This window comes from Morone saxatilis, unplaced genomic scaffold, assembly GCF_004916995.1.
Source record: "Morone saxatilis isolate NCDOM2014 unplaced genomic scaffold, NCSU_SB_2.0 Contig17, whole genome shotgun sequence".
NCBI lineage: Eukaryota > Metazoa > Chordata > Actinopteri > Moronidae > Morone > Morone saxatilis.
Genome location: NW_023339729.1, coordinates 9350109 through 9366572, shown reverse-complemented (window position 1 = coordinate 9366572; position 16464 = coordinate 9350109). Strand labels below are relative to the sequence as shown.

At 44.9% G+C, this 16464-nt stretch overlaps 2 protein-coding genes across 3 annotated transcripts in view; both read right to left on the bottom strand.

Moving 5' to 3' along the window:
* slx4 (SLX4 structure-specific endonuclease subunit homolog (S. cerevisiae)) overlaps positions 1-5209 on the bottom strand; it is a 15919-nt gene extending 10710 nt beyond the window's left edge. For both annotated transcript variants that reach the window (XM_035660190.1, XM_035660191.1), the window contains exons 1-5: positions 4337-5209; positions 3555-3762; positions 3213-3425; positions 2871-3097; positions 1210-1505 (exon numbers count right to left, since the gene is read on the bottom strand). In XM_035660190.1, the coding sequence (XP_035516083.1) occupies positions 1210-1505; positions 2871-3097; positions 3213-3425; positions 3555-3762; positions 4337-4736 (1344 nt within the window). In that variant the 5' untranslated portion in view covers positions 4737-5209. The remainder of the gene's footprint in view (positions 1-1209; positions 1506-2870; positions 3098-3212; positions 3426-3554; positions 3763-4336) is intronic.
* Positions 5210-6478: 1269 nt separating this feature from the next.
* Positions 6479-16464, bottom strand: part of crebbpa (CREB binding protein a) — a 41722-nt gene continuing 31736 nt past the window's right edge. Inside the window, exons 19-31 of the mRNA XM_035659609.1 lie at positions 16255-16343; positions 15188-15268; positions 14723-14779; positions 14011-14088; positions 13837-13904; positions 13207-13357; positions 12130-12276; positions 11914-12027; positions 11601-11766; positions 11114-11281; positions 10747-10908; positions 10321-10602; positions 6479-10123 (exon numbers count right to left, since the gene is read on the bottom strand). Of these exons, the coding sequence (XP_035515502.1) occupies positions 7811-10123; positions 10321-10602; positions 10747-10908; positions 11114-11281; positions 11601-11766; positions 11914-12027; positions 12130-12276; positions 13207-13357; positions 13837-13904; positions 14011-14088; positions 14723-14779; positions 15188-15268; positions 16255-16343 (3876 nt within the window). The 3' untranslated portion in view covers positions 6479-7810. The remainder of the gene's footprint in view (positions 10124-10320; positions 10603-10746; positions 10909-11113; positions 11282-11600; positions 11767-11913; positions 12028-12129; positions 12277-13206; positions 13358-13836; positions 13905-14010; positions 14089-14722; positions 14780-15187; positions 15269-16254; positions 16344-16464) is intronic.

Here is a 16464-nt window from a genome sequence, read left to right as displayed (position 1 = left end):
TAATCTAAGTTTCATTATACAACCTTGCATTTTAAATTACAATAAATAACACTAAATCCTTGAATACAGACAACTGCCAGGAATGGATTAGATCAGCCATGCAACATTAATCCTCAGGTGTTTTGCAATAGAGAACATGAGGTGTGATGTGGATGAGGACTTTTGGCCAAATACAGCAGGACTGACTCGCACTGTTGTTCTACTACTTCTATATTTGTAGCATCCTATACGTGAACTGTACATATAGTGAATCTATACACACACACACACACGACACAGCACACACACACCAACACAAACCACACACCCACACACACACCCCAACACACAGCCACCAGATTACCTTAAGTTTAGGAAACAATAATCCTACGCTTCCGAACTTCACCGCGAAAACACTGCGCGGACCCAGATCCTGAAAAGTGAACAGAGCAAAAAGCGCTCTCCCGAGCGCATCTTCTGCACAGAATGACGCCCGACCACACTACCGCGCGGCGCGAACCGTGTGCGCGCAAACATCAGTCAGTTAATCCATGTCACGTCCACATCAGCCCTGACCTGCCGGCCCCCAAGCGCACAGCACTGGTTCGACACACACACCCACATCGCGTCCAAGACGGCCACGCCCGCGCCCATGTTTAGCCCACTCGCGCAGCACTCCTAGCACGATAACGCCGCACACTTGATGCGCACCGTACGTGAACAGCGTCCAGTGGAAAGACACCGCAATCTTCACTTCACAGACTCTTTTTACAGAGGTAAGGAGGACTGATAGAGAGCTTTGTCAAATGGTGCAACGACAATCACCTGAAGCTCAATATCAGCAAAACCAATGACCTTGTGGTCGACTACAAAATACTGCCAGTTGCCTCACAAGGTTAGCCATCTTTAGATATAGCCAACCTTGTAAATCAACCTCAGTATAATGTTCACAGATGTAAGCTAAATCATAAACATCTAAATTGGTGGACAGAAGTATGCTCCAGTATAATAACAACATTTCAGACCTGAAAAATAACAAAATCCAGCATCTGCCTTTCACATTTTAATTCACAGAACTGTGTGAGGTGTGTGGTTCTCCATCTCAAGCGGCTTTTGATTAAAAAAAGAACATAAGATTTATATTCAGTATGATTTCAATTCCTCTGTTCCGTTCAAACAAAACAGAAATAATACAACAAAGTATAGAAAGACGTCTTTGGGCTCTCTCACCAGTGCCGGTTGCCATGGCGTGATGAACTCTCTGAGCTCTGGAGTGTAGAAATCAGACAGACAGGTGGAGCCTCCCTCCAGTAGTGTGCTCTTCTGCCAGAGGGGGGCAGCACCGCCACAGTTAGCCAGACGACTGGGGCAGCGGGTCGGAGTGGGGGGAGAGGGGGCCCGGCTGCGTAGGAGGAGAGCAGAAACCCGTTCCTGCATCCTCGTCAGAGCCGCCTCAGCATCCTGAACGAGGAGGAGCGGAGGAGGTCGAGGGACGGCGCCCTTTTTCCTCTTCCCACGGCCTTTACCTGCACCGAGCAGAGAGGAGGGGAGAGAGGGAGGTGATGCATCTGAAGGCTTATAAACCTGCACACAATCTGTCTGCTGAGTACATACACACAGATAGATTTAAGTTCTACACACTGTTTACAGCTCGGTTCAAAGGTAACAGACACACAACACATGATGAGTGTTCCTTCCCTTAAAACCCTGCTGTCGTGTCTCCATCTTTCTGTTAGCAGGTTTATGCCACAGGTACCTGCCAGACTGTATTCTAAACTATATGCTCAAACTACTGGTTATTATTATTTAAAGCCCTTCAAGGAACTTTAATTATGTATTGATTCTGGTGGCCCCTGCAGATAAAAGCAGAAATGTTTCTACCGCCTCGTTGCATTGAATCCGACCCAGAGGCAGGCATTAAGAATAACTATAGAAAAGGTTAATCTTCTTGCTTATGTAAGTTTATGTAGGTTATATAACGGCATCAGTATTACTGTTTCATAACCAGTTAAAAACTCCTTGGAGTATGTTTCAAACTTCAATATTGCTCCATAGCAACAAGCATCAGAAGCTACGTTGAGAATCAATTAAACAGCACTGCGTCAGATATGTGCAGCCATTTAAACTCATATACACTCTTCAGCTAATCAGAATCAAAGTTCTGTGTCCATTATATAAAATCAGCATCATTCCCTTTATGTACATTTACTACAACAAATTCCTGAGTTTTGATTTATTTGATCATGTTCATGAATATATGCCTGGTAAAATTACAAAAATCGTATGGTATCAGAGTTGATAAATAAGATCCAGCAAACGCTGACGATGAGCCAGTTCTGTCTGATGTAAAGAACAAAAAGTCATTTAATACAAACAAACCAAATCTTCTTCTCTAGTATACTTCATTTGATAAGCAATTACATTCATAACAATTCCAAAATGTTGCATTAAAGCAGGAACATATAAGTTTGTGCTACACTATGAGGTATAACAATCCCTGTTCAGGGCTGCAACTAATTGATTATTGATTAATCTGTCAGTAATTGATTAGTTGTTTAGTCCATAAAATGTCAAAACATGTTGATCACTGTTTCTCAAAGCCCTGTCCACAACCCAAAGATATTCAATTTACTGTCATAGAGAACTAAAGAAACCAGAAAATACTCCCATTTCAGAAGCTGAAATCAGACAATTTGAAAATTCTTTCTTAAAAATTAACTCAAAACGATGAATTAATAATCAAAATAGCTGTCCATTTATTAAAGAGTTGACAACCAATCAATTAATTGACTAGTCATTGTAGCTCTATCCCGGTTGTATTAATGCTTCATCTTATCATTTCTGTCTTGACACACAAAAAAACCGATGATGATGTAGTGATGTCACTGTACCTGCGTCTGGCCTCCACTTCAACACTGGAGTCAAGGAGAAGTGAGAGACAGCCGTCTCTGTTTGTAACTGTCTCTCTGACTCCCTCTCCTGTTCCAGCAAGGAGGAGGACAGAGCCAGGGCCACCATAGTGTCTTCGTCCAGGGGTTCAGTGTTCTTTCTGGGCTTCTTCCTTGTTGGGAGACCTGGCTTGGACGAGCCTTTTCTTTTGGTGCCTCCAGTCTCCGTACTGAGGAGGGAAAAAATACAGATAAGGCTAGAACAAGGTTTGATTAGGCTTAGAAAGTTCTCATATAGTGCATTGTTGAGACGGGTGGTGAGCTCAGAGTTTTATTATGACTCACAGTGTGCTAGCAGTGGGGACACTCTGGGTCTCCTCAGTCTGTCTCTGCAGAACCTGCAGCAGCACAGCCGGAGGGACGCCCATGTCTGAGGAGCAGCGCTTCAGGTGGGCCGAGCGACTCTTCCGGGACTTGAACTTCTTGCCACAGATGGGACAGTCGGGGACACCAGGAGGAGGAGCGGCGGGGGCGCTCTCTTCACTATCGTCTAAACACCTGCAAAGAGGGATCGGATCACTCTCACTCACTGTCCAACAGTCCAGTGCTGTCAGTTCATTCTGTTACAGATCACCGTCGATAAGAGCCTCAGTCACGTGCCTACAATGCAAATAGAAATATCCGGACCTGTTGAGATGCTGCGTTCGCCCCTCAGGGGTCATGTGTGACAGGTCTCTGTGGCAGATCTGACAGAAGAAGAGGCCTCCGTCCTCCAGGTCCACCGTCTGGACATCTGCAGCCTCCCTGTCCAGCTCCTGCTGCAGCCGCAGGGCCAGAGCCTCGTCACTGTCCTGGGGCTCCGGGTGGAGGCCTGAGCTACTGGACTCTGCGGTATCTGGGTACAGAGCGGAGGTGGGACATACAGATACAGGTCAACGGTGTGCTAAACTAGCGGCATTATAGCACTTTCACACCAAGTGCTTTACAAATTGCCTCTCCTTGCCCCATACACACACTGACGGCAGCAATCCCCAAAACACTGTTACACTAAGCTGCTGGTTAACACATGGTTAAAAATGTTGAGCTCAGGGGACCTGATGGATCAACTGGTGCCCCATGTACAAGCCTGAGTCCTTGCTGCAGCAGCCTTGGGTTCAAATCCATCCTCTCTCCCTCCCTCTTTCCTGTCTATCTTTTTTTATTTATTATTATCTATCAGTATCAGGCAGCTCTACTGTATCACAATAAAAACCAATAAGAATCCCCAAAATTCACATAAACTTCTCCTACTTAAAGTACTGTTTACTGTCCTGCTTAACATATGAAATCAAGGCAGATTAAAGTCAGACAAAAACAAGCCAAAACTGACTGATGATGGCATCTTTAAAAAGTCCTGCAGAAGCAGGGAGAGAGACCCTCATCTGTATTCCCTCCATACAACGCTGCACACCAACAACCTGTGCTCTCACCTTGTCTTTGCACCACAGGTGGAGGAGGAGCACAGTGGTTCTGGTCCTTGTGTCCCATCCTCGGTGGACTGACCCTCTTGAACTGTTGCATTCTGTGCAGCACTTTGTCTTTCGCTGCCAAACCCCTCTCAGCAGACGACCCAGCGTCTCTTGAATCAGGTCCAGTCTCTCCACAGACCTCATGCTGCTCTGCTGCCGCACACACAGACTGGCTCCCAGCACTCTTAGACCCAGAGTCCCCCTCTCTTTTGTTGTTTCTCCTCCTCTTGTCTCTGTCCCCTGTCTGACTGGAGGGCTGAGGCTCGGCTCTCCTCGGCTGCTTGGGCTCACCTGGTTTCTTGCGGATTCGTTTAAGCAGCTTTGAGCAGAGATCTACAAAATCCTGGTCCGAGTCGTCCATGATGGTGTACTTTGTCTCACACCAGGAGAGGACATGCCAGCACGTCCGCAGCTGTGCGTTAACCAGCCTGCACAGAGAGCCGGCTCCTTCAGGTTGGAGCAGCTGGACGGGGGCTGGGTGTGCTCAAAACATGTCGACAAGATTCAGGCGGAAAGAAAGCAGTAACGCTGTCTTTAAAAGCAAACACACGTCTGCAGAGTCAGCTTCTAGCCACGCTGTAACATTGTGTCTCACTGTTCGTGGTGGGAATGTAAGTGAGCCAGCTAGCTCGTCATGCTAACACCCGGTCCTCTCCCAGGTTTGGTGAATTTGTTCTTCGGTTTCCCGCCTCATCTCTGTTCACTCCCACGAGCTCCTGTTCTTTTAATGATACGCAACTTTGTGTATCGATTAGACAAAAGCGAATAAAACCAGAAGCAGAGCGGAGGAGTTTGTTTTCATTTCAAAAGTACCGACACCCAGCCGCGTCATTCTCAGCTTCCGGTCACATGACGGTAAACGGACGAATCATGACGTCGTCCAGGTCAGCTGACTGCAACGACCTGCAGCATCATTACAGTTCTCATAAGTTATAATGATATATATATACTGATAATGGCTTTTATAGACGGTAGGCCCAAGTTACTTCACCTTAACACCACCTAAATAAACAAATGTTATATTTTAGTAATTACATGTAACGCAAATGGCCAAAAACAGGTCAGTCTATAAGAAAGTATTGAAAGGTTGTCAATATTAGGCTGTTATTGTATTCTGAGGAATAAAACACCATCACACGCAGTAAGGTATTACCTATAATAATGTTACTTTGCCCATTACTTGATCCCCAATGTAACTAATTACCAATACATTTCAGTAATATTAGTTACCCCCACTAAAAATAATTAGTTACAACCTTACTTTTGCTGTCACCACTACTTGAAATCCAAAAATCCAACCACATCCTAGGATTCATTTTTGTAATCGTGGAGGAAACTCACTTGGAAGATGGAAAGTGCTTTATTCTGAAACACACATTTAAGCAGCTGGAAATATTCCCATTACCTTGATTTTAATAAACCAAACTGGAATTTAATAGTTTAAATTCTAAATTTAGTATACACGGGACACAATTACCAATTTTATGGGGATCTGCAGAAAATTTGTGTTTATACTGTAGACGCCTGGAAGCCAGACAGGCACAGGCTGATTCAAATATCTTATATTTATAACATTTCTATAAAAGTAACTTTGCAAAGCTTACGGCTCGACTAAGAGGTGGGGACAGGATCATGTGACATGTATTGGAATCATTTTGCTTTAACATGACTCAGTTTTCTAAATCTAGATATAGGCCTTCATCTGAGACCCCAGCAGAGTTGACTTGGCCGTTTACTTACCCTTCTATCAAGTAAAAAGTAAGGGAACAGGTAAAATATTCACCCTCAACCGCATCCTGCTATTGCCTAATAAAAGAACTTACTTAATAGTAATATTTTTCAGTTTCTGAAATGTGAGCTGTATTTGTAAAGTCCTGCATCACAACAAGTAAACTACTCTTAAAACATATTTTCAAATTCAGGTGGAAATAGTCCCATTAGAAACAAATGTCATTTTAGGTTGAAAAACTGCAGAAATGTAACCAGTCGTACAGTTGAGGGACTCTTTTCTGACCAATTTCACGTATTTTTCCGCCCACTGTTGCTGGTGACAGGATGATAAAACACTGCGGAGCGGAAACAAATGAACACAACCAACAGGAGTGATGCATCATTATTTAGTCAACAGAGTACTGGAGTTCTTCTGCTGCACACAGTTTATTTAACAATATGGTATATAAGTAAGAAATGAGTCTTTTACCAGTTTATACAGTGATTTCAATCTCTCTTCCTTATATTTATAGTATTTTGCTTAATAACTTGATTTACAATAGGAGAAAAAGTAAATTCCCCCCCAATTCAAGTTTTTGTGAGAGAGGAATGAGGGTTGACAACATTTAGTTTTCCTCAGGGTGAATCTCAAACGTGCCCCTCATCCCTAGATAGCACACAGCTTAGTGTAAAATTTAGAGGATGGGGCATCATCCGAGATGTGGCCTACAAACAACCGGTGATCATTCCACCTCAGCTTAGGGGGCTGGTCTCTTTCTCACAATCTCTTTACACTTTACAACATCTGTATGACAAAAAAGTATGACAGATTCTTTTTAATGTCAAAGCAACAATTTTCTACACCTGCAAGACAGATTTTCTAAATTCCAGGCCACTGAGATGTAGGTTGCAGTCCTTGTTGTCTGCGTTTGTGAAACCAGTCGGAGCTGTAGTTAATTTAGTGACTGTGAGGGTTTGTGTGTCAGTGTCTTCATGTGCGCCTGCATACATGCCCGTGTATACACAACCTGCCGCAGTCCATTTTCCTATTTAACACAACTGAGTGCTCTTCATACACAAAGAGGAGGGGAACGGTCCCTGAACGCATCGTCTTGGAGTAATGGTACAACACTAGATTACAATAGCCAGGAATGACAGCTTGAGAACAGAACAAAAACCTGGCCCAACTCCCAGACAAATTATTTTACAGTTTCAACACAAAAATGCTTTAAGTTTCTTTTCCAAAGGTACAAAATAAAAAGATATGAATAATATAATGCAATTGTACATGTTCTTAAAAAAAAGAAAGAAAAGAAACAAGAAAGGCATGAAACCATACCAAAAACAAACCAAAAATAAATTGAGTATTGAACACATTTGGTCTCAACCAAAAAATATATTCTTTGTGATTTAAATTTCATTTAAGAAGCAACTTGCAAATCCCTCAACATCTTAAGGAAGAAAACACCCATCACTTGGGTTTATGAAACAATTACATTCCCTAGAAGTGTTGACTCTTTTTTTTCCCCATCGACCAAATTTTCTTTTTTCTTTTTACAACAGTTGAAACTTTTTACATGTCAGTACAAAAAACCGTTCGCAAACTTAGAAAGAACAAACAAAGCCCTCTAACGGGATAAAGAGTCTGAGGGGAACCTAGGAGAAAGAGGACTGAGAGGATGGGTCCCTGGGAGCCACAATGTTCTTTAGTTCCCAGCAAAAATGCTACAATCCCTCCACAAACTTCTCCAGAGTGTCCCCTGTAGCATCTCCCACCATCCCCAAGTCACTGTTCAGCCCCCCTCTGTTGGGCGTGTTAAGCTGCGGTAGCATGGCGCTCTGTTCTGGTGTCCCCAAGTGTCCCTGCTCCATGGACCCTGACAGCGGGCCCCCGAGTCCTGGGTGGGGGGAAGCCGAGTGGGGTGGATGTGGGTGCTGTGGCGAGGGCTGGGGCTGGTTCTGGACCTGCGGTGAGGGACTGGAATGTGGCCGCTGCTGCTGGGGCTGTTGTTGCGAGGGCGGACAGGGGGACTGGACTGGCGCAGGGGAACGGACCTGGTTGTTGAGGGCGTTGGCTAGTGTGGGCTGGCCAGGTAGGTGGCCTCCACCCTGGGGCTGGCCGGCCAGCAGGTGGGTCTGGGGGCTCATGGGGCTGGGCTGGGCAGGAGAGCCCATCTGCTGCTTGAGGACGGCCTGCTGCTGCTGGGGAATTTGCTGCTGCTGCTGCTGCTGCTGGAGCATTCGTTGATGCAGTAGGTTTTGGGTGGAGTCCATCACCATGCCAGGCTGGGCCATCTGAGCCATGGGTGGGAGTTGGCCCATGGGTCCCCCAGCTGCTCCTGCACCTGCTTGCATGACTATCTGCTGCTGCTGCATGCGGAGCTGGGAGTACGTAGGTGCTGTACCCTGCGCCTGAGCAGGGAACTGACCAGGATGGCCCTGAGGCATCACTCCCTGTTGTTGTTGTTGTTGTTGTTGTGTTGTGTTTTTGCTGCTGATGCTGGGATCCTGCTGTTGCTGTTGCTGCTGTTGTTGTCTTAAGAGCTGCCGACGGTAGAGCTCCTGGATCTGGGGGTTGTTGTGTGCTGCGTTCATCAGCTGCCCTTGAGCCCCTAATGCAGCCAGGCCCTGCGCAGGAGGTTGCTGGGGCTGCTGAGGGGGCATTCCCGGCCTCTGCACCGCCCCTCCTGGCATGGCCATGACCTGCATTGCTGGCATCCCGGGCTGCTGTTGCTGACCTGCTTGCTGCTGCGGCTGGTTGGCATGGTACTTGGCTGTTCGCTGTTTGATGAAAGCAGCCATTAGCTGAGGGTTTGATTTGAGGATGTTGAGGACCTGCTGCTGCTGCTGGGGCGAGCTGGGAGACTTGAGGGTGCGAAGAAGGTCCTGCAGGGCGTTGGGTGCAATAGCGCCAGGTCTCTGGGGGGTCTGTGGCCGGGCACCAGGCTGCTGTGGAATCAGCATCCTCTGGCCCTGCTGGGGTTGCTGCCCTAGGGGCATCATGGCTCGCGGCATGGTCATGGCCTGCTGTGGGGTCTGGCCTGGGACAAGTCCTGGTTGTTGAGTCTGAGGTGTCTGCATGGGCCCTGCAGCGCCAGGCCACTGTCCTGGGGCCATGCCTGGTTGCACGACCTGTGGCCCTCGGGGCCCTGGCACCATCTGCATAGGTGGCTGCATTGGTCCAGTCATGCGCTGCTGTGGCTGCTGGGGGTTTATGGGCAAGCCGTTCATGTTGACCCGATAGTTCTGCTGAGCCTGTGCCATCATCTCGATGTGTCGGGCCATCTTGACCGCAGCAGGTGGAGGCTGCTGTAGCTGCTGAGGTTGCTGAGGCGGCTGGGGGAGAGGGGACTGCTGCTGGTGTAGAGGCGAGGCCTGGGGCCCAGGCTTCCCCTGAGACACCGGTGCTTGAGGCGGGCCATTGCGAGGTGTGTTGGGGAAAGTGGGGGACATAACACCTGCTGAGTTGGGAGTCTGGGGCTGGTTGGAGAGTGGCTGCTGGGGCGTCTGGGGAGTGTTGGGCTGGGCATGGGAAGTGGGAGTGCTGGGGGCAGCTGAGGCTGGTGGGGACGGTAGCGGCATGGTTCTGCCTTGCATGGTAGCCATTCTTCTCCTCATCAGCTGGGCCTGCTGGAGCCTGTGCTGCAGCTGCTGCTGGCGAAGCTTGTGCTTGATGTTCAGGCAGAACGGGACAGGACACTTGTTCTCCTGACAGTGCTTTGCATGGTAACAGCATAAAGCGATAAGCTGCTTGCATACAGGGCAGCCACCGTTGGTTTTGCGCTTGCAGCCCTTGGTGTGTTGCACCACTCGCTTCATCTTCTGGCAGGACGGCAGAGAGCAGTTGGCATTGCGACACTGACAAGCATGGACCAGGGACTGGATGCAGCGTTGGATACTCAAGCGCCGGCTCTCCTGTGGGCTCTTGGAGGCCTCTCCACTCTGGCTGTTGCTGTCGTCGTCCAGGCCAAGGCCCCACTTCACCATCTGGTGCTCGTGTCCCTTCATGTTGTAACAACTAATGCACAGATCGAAGTCCTGCAGAAAAGGGCAGACAGGAAAACAGTAATTAAAATGAGTCTAACAAAGTCTGCACTTTTGTTAATACACAAATCTGATGTAGTCCATAAATATCTTTCCTGCTTGTCTGTTCTAGTCTGAGAGACTTCGTTCTCTCTCTTCTTTTACCCTGTGATTCAAACTGTTTCAGAGTAGTAGTAATAGTAGTAGCTCACCTCGCACACAGTGCAGTGCCAGCGTGTCTCCACATGGTGCTTGCACTCGTTGCAAGTGTAGACAAAGCGGTCCTGTCCCTGGTTGTGCAGCTCAACAAGCATGCACATGGTGCTCCACTTGCACCTCCTGAGGGAGCTGAACTCCCAATGTTTGTCTCTGGCCAGAGTCAGGAAGGCGTCACGGCCATCCATCAGGTCACAAGAGAGCATGGGGTCAGGGTCACAAATGGGTGGCAGGGTGTTGGCCATTGGACCGGAGTGGAGGTGGATCACAAAGAACACCTTCAGCAGACAGACAAAAGCACACAAAAATGAGATTTGGACAAGCACAAGCAAAATGATGCTCCTTATTCACCATCTAATACGCAAATGTTGAATCAATATCAATATCTATTATAAATTATATCAAATCAAAAGAAGTCTGACCTCTTTGTGCTTCTCCATGGTGGCGTACAGCTTCTGGGACAGATCATTGGCTACATTCGGCATTCCAGGCTTCTTCTTATTTGCTCGGCTCACGCTGCTCTTGTTTTTATTGGTCTTCTTGTTGTTCTTCTTCTTAGCATTTTTGCTGTCACTTGGTGTACCCTGTGGGAGAAATACAATGTTAAACAATCGCATATCCTCACAATGTTGATTTCGGACAGCTTAAAAAGGAGTGTTATATGAAAGAATGTTTAATCTACAGAAGCTTGGGAAATGGCTGGCAAAGACAATAAACAACTGACTAGAAATTGTTGTTTTAAATTCTATGCTAGTACCATGTCAACAAATCATGACACAATGTTCACACCTCAGGAGTTTCAGTGGCAGCTGTGTTCTCCTCCTTCTTCCTCTCCTCCTCCTCCTGCTCCAGCTCCTTGATGCTCTCCTCCAGCACGTTGGGCCAGAAGTCGCCCTCAAAGTACGGCAGCTCATTAGCGCTGGTCAGACGGTCCTCTGTCGCTTGTTTGAAGATGTCCTAAGAGGAAGACAAAAAACATGGATGATTCAAACTATTAAAAGATGTGTTTTACTTGTTTAACAGTAATCCAACATACGGCACATTTACATTGTTTCCTGTTTACCCGGCAAAGCAGCACATGTTCAGACAACCAACTATTCACACAGAATTCTACTAAGAAATGTAAACAGGAACGCAGATAATCCAAATTTCACAAGACAGCACTCACCTCCCCGTATAAGTTAATTAAACTTTGTCATGCACGTGAATTTGTCCTTTCTAAATATAATGACATATTCAGACGTATGCCTTGTGTCTTAAAAGAAAAAGTCTTTACCTTGTAGTCATGCAGAATCCTCTCTGCAAAGGCCTTGTCCAGCATCTTCCTGTACCACTCCTGCAGCCTTTTTGGCTTTGGGATCTTCTGGTCAGGAGGATGGCAGTGGAAGATGTAGTCATCTCCTTCACTGGGTGGACATGCCCAGATGTGGCCCTGGGCATACCTGCGGGCATACACACACCAAAAATAAGACCAGAAAGACAGAGTGTATTTTAAAACATCTGCTGCCTAAGAACTCAAAGAGTCACGCCAGAGACTCTTCCCCATGTTGTATCTATCAAGGCAGAAAGAGTAGTAAGGTAAGGCTTACCCAAGTTTCTTGACATATTCTAGATAGCCGATGAGGATCTCGTGATACACTGCTGTGCGTAGAATCCGAGGTCTGAAGAAGTGAATACTGTCAAGGTATGATATGTAGACCCGTCTGCAGAGGTAGAGTGAGGGAACATGGTTAACTTCACCCATAAAAAAGCACCTGTCGTTCCTTTATTGCCATGTACTACATACAATAATTAGATGGACAGACCTAGTGTTGGGAAATGGGCACTCAGAGCCGTACTCCTGCACATGCATGCCAAAGAAGCACACGTCCACACCGTCAATCTCCTCAAAGGCGAAAAGTGCTTTGGTTCTGTAGGGAAAGGTCTCAGGCATTTCTCCTGTGTCCACAAATCTGTCGTAATGAAGAGAAATCAAATATTGGGTTATTGGCTGCTAAAACACTGGTATGCAACATGATAATGGGAGGGTCTACACTAAATACAACACTCTCAACACAAAGGTGTGGATCATATATGAAGTTTTTCTTATTCTATTTGGGTGTGCAAAGGTGTTTCCCCAAAAACGTGTAAAACCAAATTCTTAGATAAAGTATTTCATAGTTACAAAAGTATATAATATAGTATTTTCATTTTTTTTTAACGTTTTTTTTTTAATATATATATCTTATTTTATTTTATTGTGACTATAAAGGCTTCATGGAAACAAAAGTCACGGGCAGCCCGAGAAGTTGCCTCATCTGACGCTGCTTTTAACAACACTCAAGAGCATAATGGGACAAGTCAAGTCAAGTGGCCTTGAGTCAATAAAAAGCAAACAGCCTTAAATCAGTCAACCTGAAGATAACCGGTTCTTGGATGGGACGAGCATCGCAGACTTTGATCTTGTGTGATGAAACAGTGAGCAACCATCTGAGGTACTCAGGGAGGGTGTGGACTCCATCTTGTTCCACATGCAAGTTCCACAATCACTCTGAGTGGGTATAAAAGCTTTATAGAGGGCATTCAGCTTTGTATGGCAGGGACAATAAAAATAAGCTCTGGACAAATATGAACTGTGGCAGTGCATCTACAAATCAAAGAGGCGAAACAGGCATTTGGTTGTCTGCAGCATTATGGCCTCCCTCATCTCGACTGTTAACTTGTTTGTCTGACCAACGCAATTTTTGTTGATAAATAATAAATGATGATGAGTAACACACCATAGTATACATTAGAATTACAACCTTGTTTCTGGAGACTCTGTTGGTCTTTGATGGAAAACGCCACATCAAAATCTCATTGGAAACATTGTCACCCAGTCCACCTGTCAATGATGCTCTCACCTGGCTTTCATGCCTGGTTTAACTTCCACCGTTTTGTCGGAGCTCGCCACCACTCGGACAAACACCTCTCCGGCCTCTGGGTGGTTCTGTCTCTTCAAGTATTTATTCACACGGTCCTCTATGTACATTCCCAGTCGTGTTGACTGCAGCCCTACAGTGCACAAACACACAGGAGACATTTTAGAGAAATGTCAATTCTTTTAACTTTCCAGGCTAGAAAGAAAATACGGGTTCCATTAAATCCTAAAAAACCTGCAGTAGCTTTCGGTTTAAGCTAACAAGTAAAGCAGTAGAACTCATTTGTGAGAGATCGTGACAACATATAAACGTTAGCACCATATGCCATAAAGGTCATATGTTCTCAAGGGCTACAAACACCAAAGAATACCAGTGAAACCACAAGGCCAACATAAAAAATAAAAAATAAATGCCACCAGTGCAGGAGAGCCACAGAGAGACATATGCAGCCCACGTGCAGGTGGATGTGGTTTATATTATCTTGTGTCTTCAGTTCTCATGAGACAAAATTGCAATAATCTGTCGACATTTTAAACACTGTAATAAATATTACAAGGAAAGCTGATTCAAGAACCTGTAATTTAAAATTTGACTGTCAGGAATTGAACTAACGTTTTGCAGAGAACTTGTTTTCCTTCCGTGTTTTTCCACTCTTCTTTAAACAGTTGTCACAGATAAATCTGGAAATAGTAAGAGAGAGAAGAAGTTAGACTTAGTGTAACAATTAAAAGTAAACATATGTGAAAACATATGCAAATCTACTAAAGGTAGCTGTTGACATCTCACCCAGATGGCCAAATGACCTCGTAGTGTAAGACGCATATCTGGTGCATCTTCCGTCCGCAATCTTTACATTCAACAAACCTGAAGAAAAGCAAGCATACATAAAACACAATTCTACACAATTCTCTAAACTGTAAGTAATTTTACCAATGACCATCATTTGTATGAATGTTAATATCTTAACTGCTGCTGCAGCAAGCAACACAAACATCTCCATTCACGTTTATGTTCCTCCAGTCGTTACGCACTTGCAAGCAAACCAATGCAAGTGCGCCTTTGTGGGAGGATTAATAAGTATTGTGGATCATGTTTATCATTAAGTCAGAATGACAACGTGAAAGGCAATCACTGCATATCAAAGAAATAAGGGCCTCTGCTCTCTGATGCAAAAACTCTCAAAAGGACACAGTTCCACTCAGCAGGTGGCGCTGCCGAGTTGCCCTGAGGCCTCACTAAAACCTAAGTGATTGATCAGAGAGCACCAGAGAAGAAAACATGCAGACTGTGCACCAAAAGCACACAAACAAAGCCAGATGTGGGTGGCAAAAAATAACTTTTTAAGATGTGATCAGGAACATGCAAGTAGGAAAAAGCCATAAATGATTATTGAACACATATGAGAACAATTTCTGAAAAAGCAACACAGAAAGAACATGCTTCTCTGTCAGTATTAGTCCTCCTCGCTGACCGGATGTGAGGGTTTGTGTCTACTTACGGTTCAGGGTCGAGAACATCATTCTTCTTCCGTTCAAACTGGTCTTTTGATATCATCCTGGAGGGTTAGAAAAAAGAAGGGACAGAGAAAGAATAGAGGCAGTGAGACAAAACAAAACGCACACAAAAACTTATTAAGAATCTCTTCATAAATACAGACAGATTTATCTGAAATTAAAATCCAATACAGAAACAAAATAATTTATATTAGAGTTTGGTTTAACATCATGCAAAAAAGAAGTGTTTAAATTTCTGTCAGCTGCATGGTTGCTGTTTTGAAGCTGACCGGGTACTTTGACCTGAACAGGGTTAAGTTAGAGGGACATTTCGCTTTGCTTTAAAGATTATTTGCATAGTTAAAAAAAAAAAAGACATCTTGCCTCACAGTATGTTCCTAAACTTGCACAACTCCAACTTTTTTTTTTCTCTTTATTTTAGTGGGTTTATCAATAGCTGGTTCACTTACGTCTGTGGCTGTGCAGGATCATCTCCTAACGTCACACTCTCTCCCTGGATCTCATTGAAGCACTTCTCACAAAAATGATACCTGCAAAAAACAGAGAAAAACACTAAATATGCAAAAAAAAACATAATATGTGAATCTCAACTACAGTTACACACAGCTCTTCATGTTCTTTTTCACAGAAAATACAAAAACATTGCAATATTTATTATCTGGCTCCTTCCTTATGTGTGCGTAATATAATTGTGCACAAAGTAACACTTTTATGTTTAATAACAGAGTGGGGAAATCCCTGAGCTCCCATTGAGAGTGTAAATGGACTGCGCTGCAGGAGTCTCATGCTGTCTGTCAGACTGTGCTGTATCACTACTGCTGCTGTGCTGCTCCCCTCTCAAAGTGCTCAGTTTAAGTGTGAAAAAGGGCTGCAGTTACACAGTTTATACAGCAGGCGGTGCAAGGGAATGTGGTGCAAGCAGCCATCTGCTGGCTTTCAACTGAGAGGAAAAGGCATTGATGGGCAACGCTGTTTGTGGCTTTAAACAAAGAGTTATATTTATGTATCTGTCGTACAAAAAAGGGGGCAACAACACTGAATTTACTCGTTCCCTCTATAGATGCTGAGCAAAAACCAATCAAAACACTGCTTTGGTGGTCTCAGTGTCTGATGCTCTTTGGGGTTTAGGATCTTCAGAGTGTTTGCCTTTATGTGCAACGCTGGAATCTGGCTGTTAATAAATAAACAAAACCATTTTTTAGTCTCATGCTGTGCCAGAAACAGAAGGCAGAGCCAATAAAGCTGAAACAGTCATGATGACACTACTGCCTGGATGACAGCGGCCCATCTGTAACTACAGGGGAACAGATCCCAGCCTACAGAGGTTTGGTAATACGGTTCAAATGGCTGCATTTATAGCCCATAACAAAAACAACTGCGCATGCAAATGTTTGATGTGTATGAGATCATTTAGTGAGAATACACTTTTAGCTAGTGCAAAATTATTGTATACCCAATATACAATTTGAGTTCAGTTTCTTTGAGTGCATAGAAATAGATCGACAAACACACTTACCTGTTCTGGTAACTGTAGTATGTGCCTCCAGTAGGTATGGTGCAGAGCTGCTTGCCATAGCAACAGAGGGTTTGAGGGGAGAACTCGTACTGCAAACACATGTGAGATGACAATGGTGGTCAAAACATTTAAAACAATATTAATTCAATGAATCTTTTCTATCATACGACAGAGTATTAGGGCCATACTAAATTCCACCCAAAAAAAAAA